We start from the raw sequence: 14127 nt of genomic DNA, 5'->3' as shown, positions 1-14127 counted from the left end.
AGTTAAAAGACATCCTTTACCATACCTTAGCCCAAGCCTTACATTACAAGCTTAGTAAAGTCCTATTGATCAAGGGGATAAGTTTAGACTACATTAGTGGAGAGGAGTGCACTAATCCAACATATGGAGCTATAATGAATGTCAAAATCAAAGGGTAGTGGTAGAGAAATTCAAGGTTTTGGTGGGATGAAATTGTATGCACTATTGATTAGGTGACTTTGAGGAGATATTAGTGATATCCAGTGAGCTAAAATTGAAAGGGCAGCATATACGGTTAAGGCAGAAACATTTCTCTATTCCACTTAATTCCATTTTTCTGAGAGCATCATGTTCACTAGGCCATTTTGAATCTTTTGAATCTCTCATCTGTTATTGGTGTGTTGTGTGTTGTTTATTGTGTTTACTGTTGTGTCATCATTACTCGAGGACGAGCAATAGGTCAAGTTTGGGGTGTTGATAATTCTAGGATTTAGAGTTATTTTTATAATCTTTGAACTTGCTTTTCAAAATTAAAAAGCCCTGGAGGAGGGGTCGCCCTCACACCTTCAGGGGCTCCGGTTCTGGCCTGTGGAGCGGGCTGTTGCGCTCCCAGAGGCGGGCCAGCTTGGGGATTGGATGCCGGACCCTGCGTAGCTATGAAAGCCTACACAGCTTAGAGGGACTCTTGCATCAGCCGAGATGCCTCTGCCTGCTCAGCAATCCTGGCTTCTTAGTCCAGGACTTGCTGCCTCAGTCTAGTCACCTCCAGATCCTCCTAGTTAGGGTCCACTCCTGGGATCTCAGGATCCTTAGCTACTTCGTGGCACTCCTCCTCATTCCCCTCCTCTTCCTCGTAATAGTCCTCCTCGTACTTTTTTCCACCTTCGTGGTCCTGTGACTCGTCAGGGTGGGATGTCTGATGAGGAGTGTCCTCAGGTGGACTTTGAGGAAGAGGTTGGGTGGGCAGTGGCTCTCCATTGCCCTGTTCTGGGTTAGTAGCGTCGAAAGTGGTGTCTTGTATTCACCATCGTTGTAGAGGTTTGATGTTAACACTAGCTTTCTCAGGCTCTCAATGAAAGCACCAAAATGTTTACCGAGTTTTTCAGAAACTATAATAATAAAAGTTAATAGAGATTAAAGAGAAAGGGTTTAGAAGTTGTAAGCAAGATTTTTACGTGGTTGGGGCGTTAATGAACCTTAGTCCACGAGACCGTTGTATTAGAGCTTAGAGAATTTATAATAATGGAGTTTTCTCTTAGTTTTAGCAGAGTAATTGTATACATGCTCCCAAAAAGTCCCTTCTCCAGTGCTCTGTTACATGTATTTATAGGTTCACATGTGCACTGGGTGTGGGCCGGGCTGACTCGGGCCCAATAAAGGTATAAATACTGCTGGCTTCTCTACCGGAAGCCCAATACAGAAGAATTAAAACACAAGAAAAACGTTAACTCGAGCCCACTGGGCCAGCCCAAACCGTATCTATCATCCGACAAATTAGAGCTTTTGGTCTAGGCATCTCGAGTTACGAGACAGATTCAGGGGACAAGATCGGTCAGAGCAGTGGCAGCACAGGTCTGAACCAGCGGCGTACAATCCCGAGGTGGCATTTTCCGCAGGTGAAACGTGGGGACAATTCCCACACTTCATGGGGTGAAGTCAGGGTCACGGATGCTTTTCCCTGCCAACCTTGGGGACCCGACCCGGGTTCGTTTACCTATGTCCCTCTCCGTTTATCGCAAGCCCGGATCATCCACCAGGAGCCCGGATCGTTTACCAGGCTTCAAGACCGTTTGCACGATCTCGATTGTTACCCCCAGCCAGTTGTACCGTCTCCTAGATGACCGTCCCAGACAATACTCCCCCGGACGCCTTCCGAGCCTAACCCAGAATTGGGCTATCGATATCCATCATACTCCTTAATTGGCCAGCTAGTGGGCCTGGATCGCGATCCCGGGCCCACGGCAGGAAACGAGGATAACAAAACTCGTTGAAACACTGTTTGTAACTAGGTTACCGCTAGGCTCGGGAAAAAATCGTGCTCAAGGGGTCGTATATATATATATAACTTGTGCTCAGACCAAAGGTAGGAAAACTGCACCCAATACGTGGTATGTGTGATTAGATCTTGGCCCGGTTGTTGATTATAACTATGAATAGGGCTCGGGTCCCTGAGAATGAACGTGATTAAGGCTATGTTTATGCTCGTTGATTAAGCATGCTTGAATGCCATGTGTCTGGACGATTAGTTACTGATTGTTTACATTGTCTGTATAATTAGGGCTCGACCCCGTTAAGGAACATAGTTATTACTGTGTTTGTATTTAATTGGCTGAAATATATGATCATCTTGTATGCATACTTGAATTATCTGAAGTATGCCTATCTGTATCTATATCTATACTTGTATATGCATTTATACTTGGATATCTGAATACCTGTGAAAGCCTTGAATTATTATTCAAGAGAGTCAATATCACACTAATCAAAAGGCTAGGGCCCGATCAAAGGACGTATTATTACGTTGATCGACCCTATGGTCGCTTAGAAAAAAAGCGCTTGGCTAGCTCTATGGCTAGTTACTCAGAGCTAGGGCAAAGGGCCCCAGGTGACTCTATGGTCACATAGCTAGGGGAAAGGGCCCCAGGTTGATTCCAGAATCATCTATTCAGGGCAAAGTCCCCCCCCCCCCCCCGTTGACTCTATAGTCATCTGATTAGGGTTGCGGGTCCCAGAATGATTCTATAATCATTTATTTGTACTTGTATGCATGCATGAGTAGGTTATTACTGTTGGGCATGATAGATATACATCTGAATATATATATATATTGGTCATGCGCTTGTATTAAGTTTTCTTGCTGAGCTTTGGCTCACGAGTCTTATGTGGTGCAGGTAAAGGAAAAGGAAAGCTGGACTAACCATGAGTTGGAGAGCTTAGGTGGCGACGTGTACATATGCGTCCGCTTGGCCACCACGGCCAAGGTCTTTCAGAGGAACTAGGGTTAAACCCTATATTTGCCGCTTAGGTCGGCGGAATGTAACTTTTGAGTTGACCATTTTGGAACTGTAAACAACTTTGTAAATGTTTATTATGGGATCCCAAGTACAGTTTAACATTTTAATGAAATATCCATTCTTTTTTACTTAAATTGTTAACCCTAGACCATTAATCACATTTAGATGCACATTTATGTCCTAATAACTCGTTTAGCGAGTTAAACACTATTTAAAATACACAGTGTAACAGTATTGGCTAACCAGGTCATTACAATTACCTCATCCTGTTTATGTGATTAGTAATTAGTAACAAAAAGATAAGTTTACATAAATATGGGAAAAATAAACATAGTTTCTATATTTATGGGAAAAAAATAATTATACAAAATATGGTATGTTTTGAAAGAAAAAAAATGTAAATATGGTAAGCCATAGAATATAAAAAATAGATTGCCATAATCATAAATACACAAAACTCTCTCATTCCCTCCTCTCTCTCTCTCTCTCTCTCTCTCTCTCTCTCTCTCTCTCTTTTCTCATTTCTTCCTTTCTCCTCCCCCATTTGGTTCTCTCATCTCAGCTCTCTGCCGGCAATGCTACCTCCGCCCCTGCCCCCGAGGACGATGACGCACCTCCGCCCTTAACGGTTACGTACCTCCGCCCCTCTGGTTCTTCTTCTTCTTTTTTAGCTAGTTTATTTTTATTATCTTTTTTATTCTTCTTCTTTTTCACATTTGGTTTTGTCATTTCAAATATGATTTTGCACTTCATATTTATTTATTTTTCCTTCTAAATACAACTGTAACCCAATTTTTTTTCCAGGTTTGTTTAAGTAACCGGGTACAATGGCGTCTGATTATTTTTATTCATATATGATTTTTTTAGATCTAGCTATAACTAGTTACAATAACAATTAATTTTATTTTGTTTGTTTAGATCTTATTTTGTTTTCACACCTGACTAAGTAATCAGGTATCATGGCGATTGATTCTTTTTTTTTTTTTTAATTTGAATCTATAACTAATTACGATTATGACCAGTTTAGCTTTTTTGTTTGTGGTTCTATTTGTTTCCAAGTTTGACAAAGTAATCGGTTACCATCGCAACTGGTTTTTTTTATATCTATTTTATTTTTTAGACTTAGTTATAACCAGTTACATTTACGATCAATTTAGTTTTTTTTTTTTTTATGTTAGTTTTTTTCTCCCAAATCTCACTAAGTAACTAGTTACAATTCAATTGGTATTTTGATAATGGTACATTACTTAAAAAATCAAAATTATTTTTATAGTTGTAACTAGTTACTACAACACCACTTAAAAAATAAAACTGATTTTTGTTGTTATAACTAGTTACCACACATCACTAAAAAAAATTGACAGTGGCACAGGATTACTATCACAAAAAAAAAATCAAAATTGTTTTGATAGTGGTGACCAGTTAGTGCGGATAAAATGTTGATTGAAGAAGAAATGAGAATAAAAAATATGGTGATGAATGTCTCAGATTTTTGTAAAAAAACTATTTTATAAAATATGAATGATAGAAACTAATACAAATAGATTAAAATTATAAAAATAATATCAAAACTAACTACTAAAAATATATAAAAGATAAAATTTGGTATACAAATAAAATTTTATAAATATATAGGAAAGACACTCCCATAAAAATGTAAACAAAAGAAGGGTTTATACCTTTTTAGACCATGTGTTTTGTCTCATTACCTGTTTGGACCCTGTGTTTTGACAAATTACTTTTTGGACCCTGTGTTTTCTAAAATAGTTCAAATAGACCCCTAAACCCGATTTTGATCAAAGTTTTTTTTAACTCAAATTACAAATAATTCATCAAACTAACAACTCAGAACAAAAATACAGTCATTCTGTCTAAGAACTGTGTTGTTATACTCAATTTTTTGTTTATCAAAATAAAGTTTAGGGACTTATTTGAGTCATTTTACAAAATATAGGGTCCAAAAAATAAGTTGTCAAAACACAGGGTCCAAACAAGTAATGAGGTAAAACACAGGGTGTAAAAAAAGTATAAACCCACAAAAGAAAATATGTCATTGAAAACTTAAGGAAAAAAAGAAATGCCATATTTTTCAAAGTTTAAAAAGAATAAATCTCATATTTGGTGTAATTTTCTTGAACAAAATCATTAAAATAAAAAAAGTGCATTTTTGTAATTCTTTAAAAACAACCGCATTTTGCAAATTCATTATGGTGTAAGCGTGTTAAGTTGTCGCATAGTCTTTTGTTTTTTGCATTCAACAAGTTGAAGTTCTTGGCCCAAACTCGAGAAGATTCAATTCATGCCTCATGTTTCACTTCCCCCGAAAAAACCCCCACTAACAGCACGTGTCACAATCTTACTACGCTAGTCCACTATCCTAGAAGAAATACATTTGACGTGTACACTCAAATACCATGCTCTTGTCTAACGAATAAAGATTTTTTTTTTTTTTAAATATGGCAATGAAGCTTTGATTTGTAGGGAAAAAAGGGAATTGGAAGATTTTTGTGTTCAGAGTTCATTTTAAGAAGGGATTTGTAGAAACCCAGTTGAGAACTCAGCCATGGCTATGCACGTGAGCAACGCGTGCTTTTCAGTATTCAGCCATGGGAGAGTCCAGAGAATCAGAGCTGCTGCTTCTGAGGATTTTGCTACATTGAAAACAGAGGAAGATAAGGTCAAGTTGGGAAATTCGGATTTGAAGGTCACAAAGCTTGGGATTGGAGCTTGGTCATGGGGTGACACTAGCTATTGGAATAACTTTGACTGGGATGGTAATTATTCATTTATTTATTTACAAACCCTTTTCGAATTGAAATTTAATTTTGCCAGCCACTATACTAATTTCTTCCAGGGTTTAACTCATTTACAGCTGCTAAAGCTTTTTTATTTTTCTTGGTTGGTTTGTAGACTTGCTATGCAATTGCTGAAACTTTAAGCATTGTAATAGAATTATTGTTTAAATATTGATGGGGGATTAGATTGGATAGGATTGGATAATTTTTATAATGTAATTTTGTTATCAATCCAACAATATAATTAATATTTATATTTCCTAGTTTGGGATAACTTTGAAAAACACTTGGGATAATTTTATCTTATAATCACACAAGGATAATAGTATTGGGGGAAAGTGATTTAATGTCATTATAGCTACAGGCTAAGAAACAACTTTCTTGTAAAGTGATTTAATGTCATTATAGCTAGGCTAATAAACAACTTTCTTGTACCACATTAGTTTTTATTTTGCTTGGAACATAACTACCTCTCACTTGAAATGTATTAGTAAGTGCCACACTAACTTTATGAAGTTACTCATCACAGTAGGAGTAGGACTGTCTCCTGTGTCTGCAGTACAAAATAGCTTACTAGCATTTGCTTGCTGTCTGCACAGTTGTATTGGAGGCGTAAACAGATTTCCTAATATCTATTACTGATTCTTAGGAAATTAGTGGTTGGTGAATATTGTTTAGTAATTGTAAATTGATTATTAGAATATATAGTTTCCTTACTTATAGAGATAGTTGTGTGTATATATACATCTCCTTTGTAATGCATAAAAAAACGAATTGAAGGAAATAAAAGAAGAGTTCTGAAAGCTTTGTGCTTTCATGGTACTAGAGCCACGTCGATTCTAAATCCACGAATTTTTTTATCAACCCTGAACAAATCATCTTCCCCAAATATCATCATCAATCCTTTCCTTCTCCTTCATGGCTACTTCCGGAGAAATTACTGCTGCTAGACCAATCGAACCCACTGCACTTGTACCTCCATATATTGTTCTTCACCAAGACAAGACAACCTTTCCCACTAGAATCACTCTAAATGAAACGAATTACCCACTTTGGTCACAGCTTATGGAGATGCGTATAAGTGCTCGAAACAAAGCCGGGTATCTCACCAGAGAAATGAAAAAACCAACATCTGGAGATCTCGCTCTCGGCACTTGGATTACCGAAAATAACAAAGTGAAGAGTTGGCTTATCGACTCCATGTCCTCTCCCTTGATGCAAAGATTTATTCGGCTTTCGACATCAACTGAAATATGGGCTGCTCTATCCAAAACTTTTTATGATGGATCTGATGAGACATGTCTCTTTGAATTGAACCAAAAATCATTCTCCATCAAACAAGAAGGTCGACCTCTATCCATATACTATAACGAACTTTGTGCTATTTTTTAGGAAATTGATCACAGGTCCATTACATTAGAAAATATTGTTGAAGGAATCGTGCACCTACATTCTGCAATGGCTAGGCTTCGGGTCCACATTTTTCTGAGTGGACTTGATCCTGAATTTGATCACGTTTGTGGAGAAATTCTAAGGAAAGAGCCAAAACTTGATTTGGAAAGTAGCTATGCATATGTTCGAGTCTCAACAAAAACAAACAATGGGAGGCACATGTTTGATTTCAGACAATTCTGCTATGGTGGCTCATCGCCCTCGACCTGGACCATCATCTGGATCCTTCAAACCTCGAAACAATCCGCAAGGAAAATCTGGTGATTTGTCTTGCACACATTGTGGTGAAACAGGCCACTCAAAACAAAGATGCTACGAAATCATTGGGTACCCAGAGTGATGGGATTTCACAAAAAAACCAAGGAAGCAAATTCCTGGAAAGGCCATAGTTGCAAACACTGATGAAGAAACTCCCACAGACAAACCTTCTGCTCATGTCACCTTTCTAGGTATTATCGATAACGCATATGTTTTTTATGCACACTATAAGAATAGTATTTGGATTATTGATACAGGTGCATCTGATCATATGACAATAGATTCTGGTCATTTACAATCCATTTTCTCTTCACCTCAAACTGTCATATCCACAGCAAATAGTGGTACCTCACCTGTTACTGGAGAGGGCCCTATTACTTTATCCAAAACACTTACTCTTGATACTATACTTGTTGTTCCTTCCTTAGAATATAATTTGTTATCTGTCAGTCAAATTACTTCTAAACTATCATGTACAGTGATTTTTTGGCCATTGTACTATGTATTTGAGGACATTCAAACTCAGAAGATTCTGGGTTATGGTGTTAAACGGGGCAAACTTTACTATTTGGATATGATAGACGACGACAATCCAAAGGCAAATAATACAAATTCAGGTGAAGCAGAAAATCTCAAACAGCTATTTGGTTGTGGCATCGAAGATTAGGACATCTTTCTTTTGGTTACCTTAAAAAATTGCAACCCCATTTGTTTTCAAATATAAGTGTTTCTAATTTTAAATGCGAAGTTTGTGAATTGGCTAAAACTCATCGTGTATCCTATTTGCCAAGTCTCAATAAGAGTTCTGAACCTTTTATGGTCATCTATTCAGATGTTTGGGGTCCTTCAAAAATTCCCTCTATTTCTAAAACTCGTTATTTTGTTACTTTCATTGATGAATTTTACTCGTATGACTTGGGTTTCTCTTCTTAAACATAAAAGTGATGTATGTGACGCATTTTAGGAGTTTCATAGTATGGTTTCCTCTCAATATCAAAAACATATTCGAGTTTTTCAAACTGATAACGGAACTTAATTCACAGTCATACCAACACTAGGAAAGTTTTTGCGTATTTATGGGATTCGACACAAAACATCTTGCACCTATGCCCCAAAGCAAAATAGTTTAGCAGAAAGAAAAAATCGACAGCTCATGGAAGTTGTTCGTGCCTCACTTTTTGGCATGACTATGCTGCGATTTTATTGGGGCGAGGCTATGAAATCTGCATGTTATCTAATCAATCGAACACCATCCAGAGTTATTAATTTTCAAACTCCACTCCAAAAGATGCAATCTCTGCTTTCCATTCCTCCCTCACCGAACCTTGAACCACGAGTTTTTGGTTGTGCAACGTACGTTCATGTTCCCAAAGTTCAACGAACTAAACTTGATCCATGTGCCAAGAAATGTGTTTTTGTGGGCTATTCAGATTTTCAGAAAGGCTATCGGTGTTATGATCCTCATACCAAAAAATTACATGTCACTCTTGATGTTTCTTTTCATGAAAAGGAGTCATATTATTCAGGGGGAAATTATCAAACTCCTCTTCAGGGGTAGAATGGTATTGAAGAGAGTTTTGACAATATCCAAAACAATACCAATGAGTTTGTTGAATTAGAGGAAGGAAATGAAGATCCTATACAAGGACAGAACTCTAGCACAGACCAAGAAATAATTACTGAAAGTCTTGATCAAATAGTAGATATTTCTCATTTGCCCTTGTTAACACCATCATCTGAATAATCAACTGAAGTCGAAAGTATCCTCCCTCAGGTAACTTCTCAACCTTTACTAAATGAGTCAAATATAATTCCTCCTATTACTATAGAAGACATATCTCCTAGATATCCACAAAGAATAAATAAAGGAGTCCCAAAGAAACAAAATGAACCTGATCTTAAGTCTACCTCCAAATACCCCATTAGCAACTATGTATCTTACCATAGGCTGTCAAAATCATGTGCATTTATTGTTAATCAATTATCCTTTGTTTCTATTCCTAATAGTGTGCAGGATGCTTTAACTGACCCAAAGTGGAGAAAGGCTGTAAACGAAGAGATGGAGGCCTTACAAAAAAATGCTACTTGGGATCTTGTACCTTTGCCTAAAGGAAAAAAGAGAGTCGGGTGTAAATGGGTGTTCACACTAAAACTTGAAGATGGCAGCATAGACAGATATAAAACACGACTAGTTGCAAAAGGATATACGCAGAAATATGGGGTAGACTATCAAGAAACCTTCGCACCAGTAGCAAAAATTAACACAATTCGTATCCCCTTATCTATTGCAACTAATCGAGACTGGCCACTGTAACAATTTGATGTTAAAAATGCATTTTTAAATGGAGATCTAGAAGAAGAAGTGTATATGATTTGCCTCCAGGAACAAAGCTTTCAAGATCTGAGATGGTCTGTAAGCTGAAAAAGTCTTTGTATGGTCTAAAACAGTCACCAAGAGCATGGTTTGGAAGATTTTCAAAAACTATGAACTTGTTTGGTTATAGGCAGAGTAATTCAGATCATAGTCTTTTTATAAAAACTAATGAAAGACAAATAACCGCTCTGATTGTGTATGCTGATGATATTATTATTATAGGAGACGACTTGAATGAAATAATTGCATTGGAAGAATACTTGTCCACCAAGTTTGAAATGAAGAATCTTGGTCATCTAAAGCGTTTCCTAGGGATTGAGGTTGCAAGGTCTCAACATGGAATCTCATTGCCACAAAGAAAGTATGTGCTTGATCTTCTAACTGAAACTAAAATGCTTGATTGCAAACCTGCAGATTCTCCCAAAGAGATGAACCATAAACTCAGAGAGTGTGTAGATCAAGTCCCAGCCAACAAAAGTCGTTACCAACGTTTGGTTGGAAGATTAATATACTTGTCACACACCACACCAGACATAGCCTATGCTGTAAGTGTTGTAAGCCAATTTATGCATGCACCAACTGAAGAACATATGAACGCTATATATCGAATCCTAAGATATTTGAAGAACTCTCTAGGTAAAGGACTGTTATTTTCGAAGAATGAAAAACTTGATATTGAGGGATATACAAATTCAGATTGGACAGGAGACCAAACGACTAGAAGATCTACCTCTGGATATTTTACATTTGTAGAGCAAAAAGCAAAAAGTTGTGGCAAGATCTAGTGCAGAAGTAGAATTTTGAGGCATGGCTCATGGGGTGTGCGAGTTATTGTGGATAAAAAATGTACTACAAGATCTAGGGATCATGCATCTAAAACCAATGAACTTGTATTGTGACAACAAAGTAGCCATTGAAATTGCTCATAATCCTGTACAACACAATTGCACCAAGCATGTGGAAGTTGATCGTCATTTTATAAAAGAGAATCTTGATAGAAAAATTATACACTTCCCATTCGTTTAGTCTGAAAATCGGTTGGCAGATGTGTTAACAAAAGCTGTTTCCGGAAAGGTGTTTAACACCTCATTGGACAAGTTGAACATGATAGACATCTATAGTTCAACTTGAGGGGGAGTGTCTGCACAGTTATATTGGAGGTGTAAACAGATTTCCTAATATCTATTACTGATTCTTAGGAAATTAGTGGTTGGTGAATAGTTTTTAGTAATTGTAAATTGATAATATTTAGTTTCCTTACTTATAGAGATAGTTGTGTATGTATATACATCTCCTTTGTAATGCATAAAAAAACGAATTGAAGGAAATAAAAAAAAAATTCTGAAAGTTTTGTGCTTTCACTTGCAGATAGGAAAATGAAGGCCGCCAAGGCTGCTTTCAACACCAGCATTGACCGCGGCATAACCTTCTTCGATACAGCTGAAGTTTATGGCTCAAGGGTGAGTGAAGGGTCTTTTTATTTCCTATATGCCTCTGCATTAAGAGCCATCAAAGTCTTCTAGCTAATCATGTACTATATTAAATTTTGCAGCTTGCTTTGGGTGCCATAAGTTCTGAAACTCTATTAGGAAGGTACATTCTGCCAAGTTGATGGTGGTTCATTTGTTCTTTCAGTTTCTAGAGAAAAAGAAAGCTTGCTGTATACTATTCATTTTTAAATGTTCTGATAAACTTCCACCATCTTTGATATAGATTTATCAAGGAAAGGAAGCAAAAGGATCCAGATGTGGAGGTAGCAGTTGCAACCAAATTTGCAGCTCTGCCATGGAGGTTCGGTCGTCAAAGCGTGCTCATTGCTCTTAAGGATTCCCTCAATCGCCTTGAACTTTCTTCAGTTGAACTCTATCAACTTCATTGGTCTGTATTATTAGCTTATTGCCAAGAATGAGCTTTCTGTGTGTGCAAATCTCTCCCCCATTTCCCTCATTATAAGCTGAGCAATTGTTTTGATGGTTTTCAGGCCTGGAGTATGGGGAAATGAAGGTTTTTCATACCACCAATCTTTTCTTTATTTGTCCACAGAAACTCTAAATTAAAAACAATTCTAAGAAATCAGACTTGGTTTCTTATATTTCAGGGTATATTGATGGTCTCGGAGATGCTGTTGAGCAAGGGTTGGTGAAGGCTGTTGGTGTTTCAAACTACACCGGTAATATTATCCTGTTTTTCTCTTTTATGTTCTGTTGGGATATTGTAGAAAACATGCCTTTTTTTATCAATTGTTGCATATGTAACACTTAGTTGCAGTAGTTTTAGGAAAGGAAAAAAAAACTTTGTTGTCCACGTTGCTATAAACGAGCCAGTATTCTAAAAAACAAATTACACAATTTCTCTTTCCAGAAAGGAGACTGCGTGATGCATATGAGAAGCTTAAAAAGAGAGGTATCCCACTGGCTTCAAACCAAGTGAATTACAGCCTCATTTACAGAATACCAGAGGAAAATGGTGTGAAGGCTACCTGTGATGAACTTGGAATCAGTTTGATTGCCTATTCACCAATTGCCCAAGGTAACGTCCTATTCAAACTCATTTGCAACATATTCTCATTTCTTCACTAGCTCCGGCTTCTCCTGTGGGTGCAGGGTGTGTGAAGTGATCATTTTTTTGGAATTCACCCATGTTTTGTATGATGTTGTACCACTGTCAAGACAACGAATAAGCAACAAGTAGCAATCTGGTAGTAAATTTATTTCCATGGTGAACTCCACAATGTTTCTATCCTTTTCTCTTCATAAGAGCCCTCATTTAAAATAAACCTACCACGCAGTTAGAACCTGAAACTAATAAAAGGATATTACAAGGTCTTGGCAGAAGAATGTGAGCTGATTTTGATACTAATGAGAGGTAGGACAAATGGTTTAGGTCACTTAGTTTGCTCTCACGAGGTTTAGGGTCCAATTTCTCTTGGAGCCTACATATCAAGTATTTTAATATTGGGTTCAGTGGGAGAACCCAATATCAAAGTTCTTGATAGAAAATCTGTCACAGCAATCTCTAAAGGCTGATCAACACTTTAAATGAAGTAAATAGGTGTAAGCCCTTAGTCCCAATTCATTAGGCAATCATGAATTTCTGCTGTGAGGATTCTAGTTTCTTGAACTGTTACATATCTTAGTCTGGTTCAAATAAAAACAAAAGTTATGGATGGTGGCACTTAATATTTTCTACATATGCAGGTGCTCTTACAGGCAAGTATACACCAGAAAATCCACCAGATGGCCCTCGGGGGAAAATTTACACTCCTGAATTTTTAACAAAGGTAAAAGCATGTTGGTCATGCAAATGGCTGCTTCATTTTGGTTCCAACCTCACTGCTGAAATGCAAACCTTCTGTGCAGCTTCAACCTTTAATTAACAGAATTCGAGAAATTGGAGAGAACTACGGTAAAACGCCCACACAGGTTTGTTAATTTTTTTTTTAAACTTAACACTGCAACTGTTACTGGGAATTCAAAAGTAACTGGTTATACTCCTACCTGCGAAAACATGACTAATAGTGAAAGAAATGGTACTTGAATCTTAGCAACATAATTAACATATACTTTCAGTCTAGAGGTTTTATGTTCATCTTGTGCCCAAAAAGGTGCTATTATTGTCTCTAATTCGTGACTTCTTGTTCATAATTAATCCCCTGATCATAAACAGACATGTAATTGAAAGAGTTTAGCATGGTCAAGCATAGTATTAAGCATGGTCGGCTGTGGCTGAGAACGACTACTAGTGTTTTACTAAACTTCACTTTTAGAATGGACAATTTTGCAAAACAACTATATATTACTAGTCTATCAGGGGTCAAAAGATTTCATGCAAAAAGATTATCTTTTTCGAGATTTCTACTGGTTCTGCTGGGATCTAAAGAAAACATGTTACTCTATATAGGTGGTCCTTAACTGGCTGATAGCCCAAGAAAACGTTGTGCCAATCCCAGGAGCTAAAAATGCAGAACAGGCTGCAGAATTTGCCGGTGCCCTTGGATGGAAGCTGACCAATGACGAAATAAGCGAGCTGAGGTCCTTAGCTTCAGAAATCAAACCTGTTATTGGTTTCCCAGTTGAGAAATTATAGATCATGAAATAATGTACCACACACATTCTTCTATACATGAATTAAAACTTCAGTACAGAATGAAGGAGCTAAGCTATTATACATCAAAAAAAATTACATATGTAATTATAAGTCAACATTTAATATTCAAGGTCTTTGATTTTGATTCCTTTGGTTTCATTTACAGTCA

At 37.2% G+C, this 14127-nt stretch overlaps 1 protein-coding gene across 1 annotated transcript; it reads left to right on the top strand.

Annotated features, from left to right (window-relative positions):
* The first annotated feature begins 5414 nt into the window (after positions 1-5414).
* LOC133817242 (uncharacterized oxidoreductase At1g06690, chloroplastic) lies at positions 5415-14106 on the top strand. The gene is made up of 10 exons (XM_062249700.1): positions 5415-5767; positions 11241-11332; positions 11425-11465; positions 11586-11750; positions 11854-11876; positions 11971-12042; positions 12234-12401; positions 13070-13152; positions 13232-13294; positions 13773-14106. Exons 1-10 carry the CDS (start codon positions 5557-5559, stop codon positions 13956-13958), a joined length of 1104 nt encoding a protein of 367 aa, XP_062105684.1. The 5' UTR covers positions 5415-5556; the 3' UTR covers positions 13959-14106.
* The last annotated feature ends 21 nt before the right edge of the window (positions 14107-14127 follow it).

This window comes from Humulus lupulus, chromosome 2 (assembly GCF_963169125.1).
Source record: "Humulus lupulus chromosome 2, drHumLupu1.1, whole genome shotgun sequence".
NCBI classification, from domain to species: Eukaryota; Viridiplantae; Streptophyta; class Magnoliopsida; order Rosales; family Cannabaceae; genus Humulus; species Humulus lupulus.
This window is presented reverse-complemented; position numbering and strand designations above follow the sequence as displayed.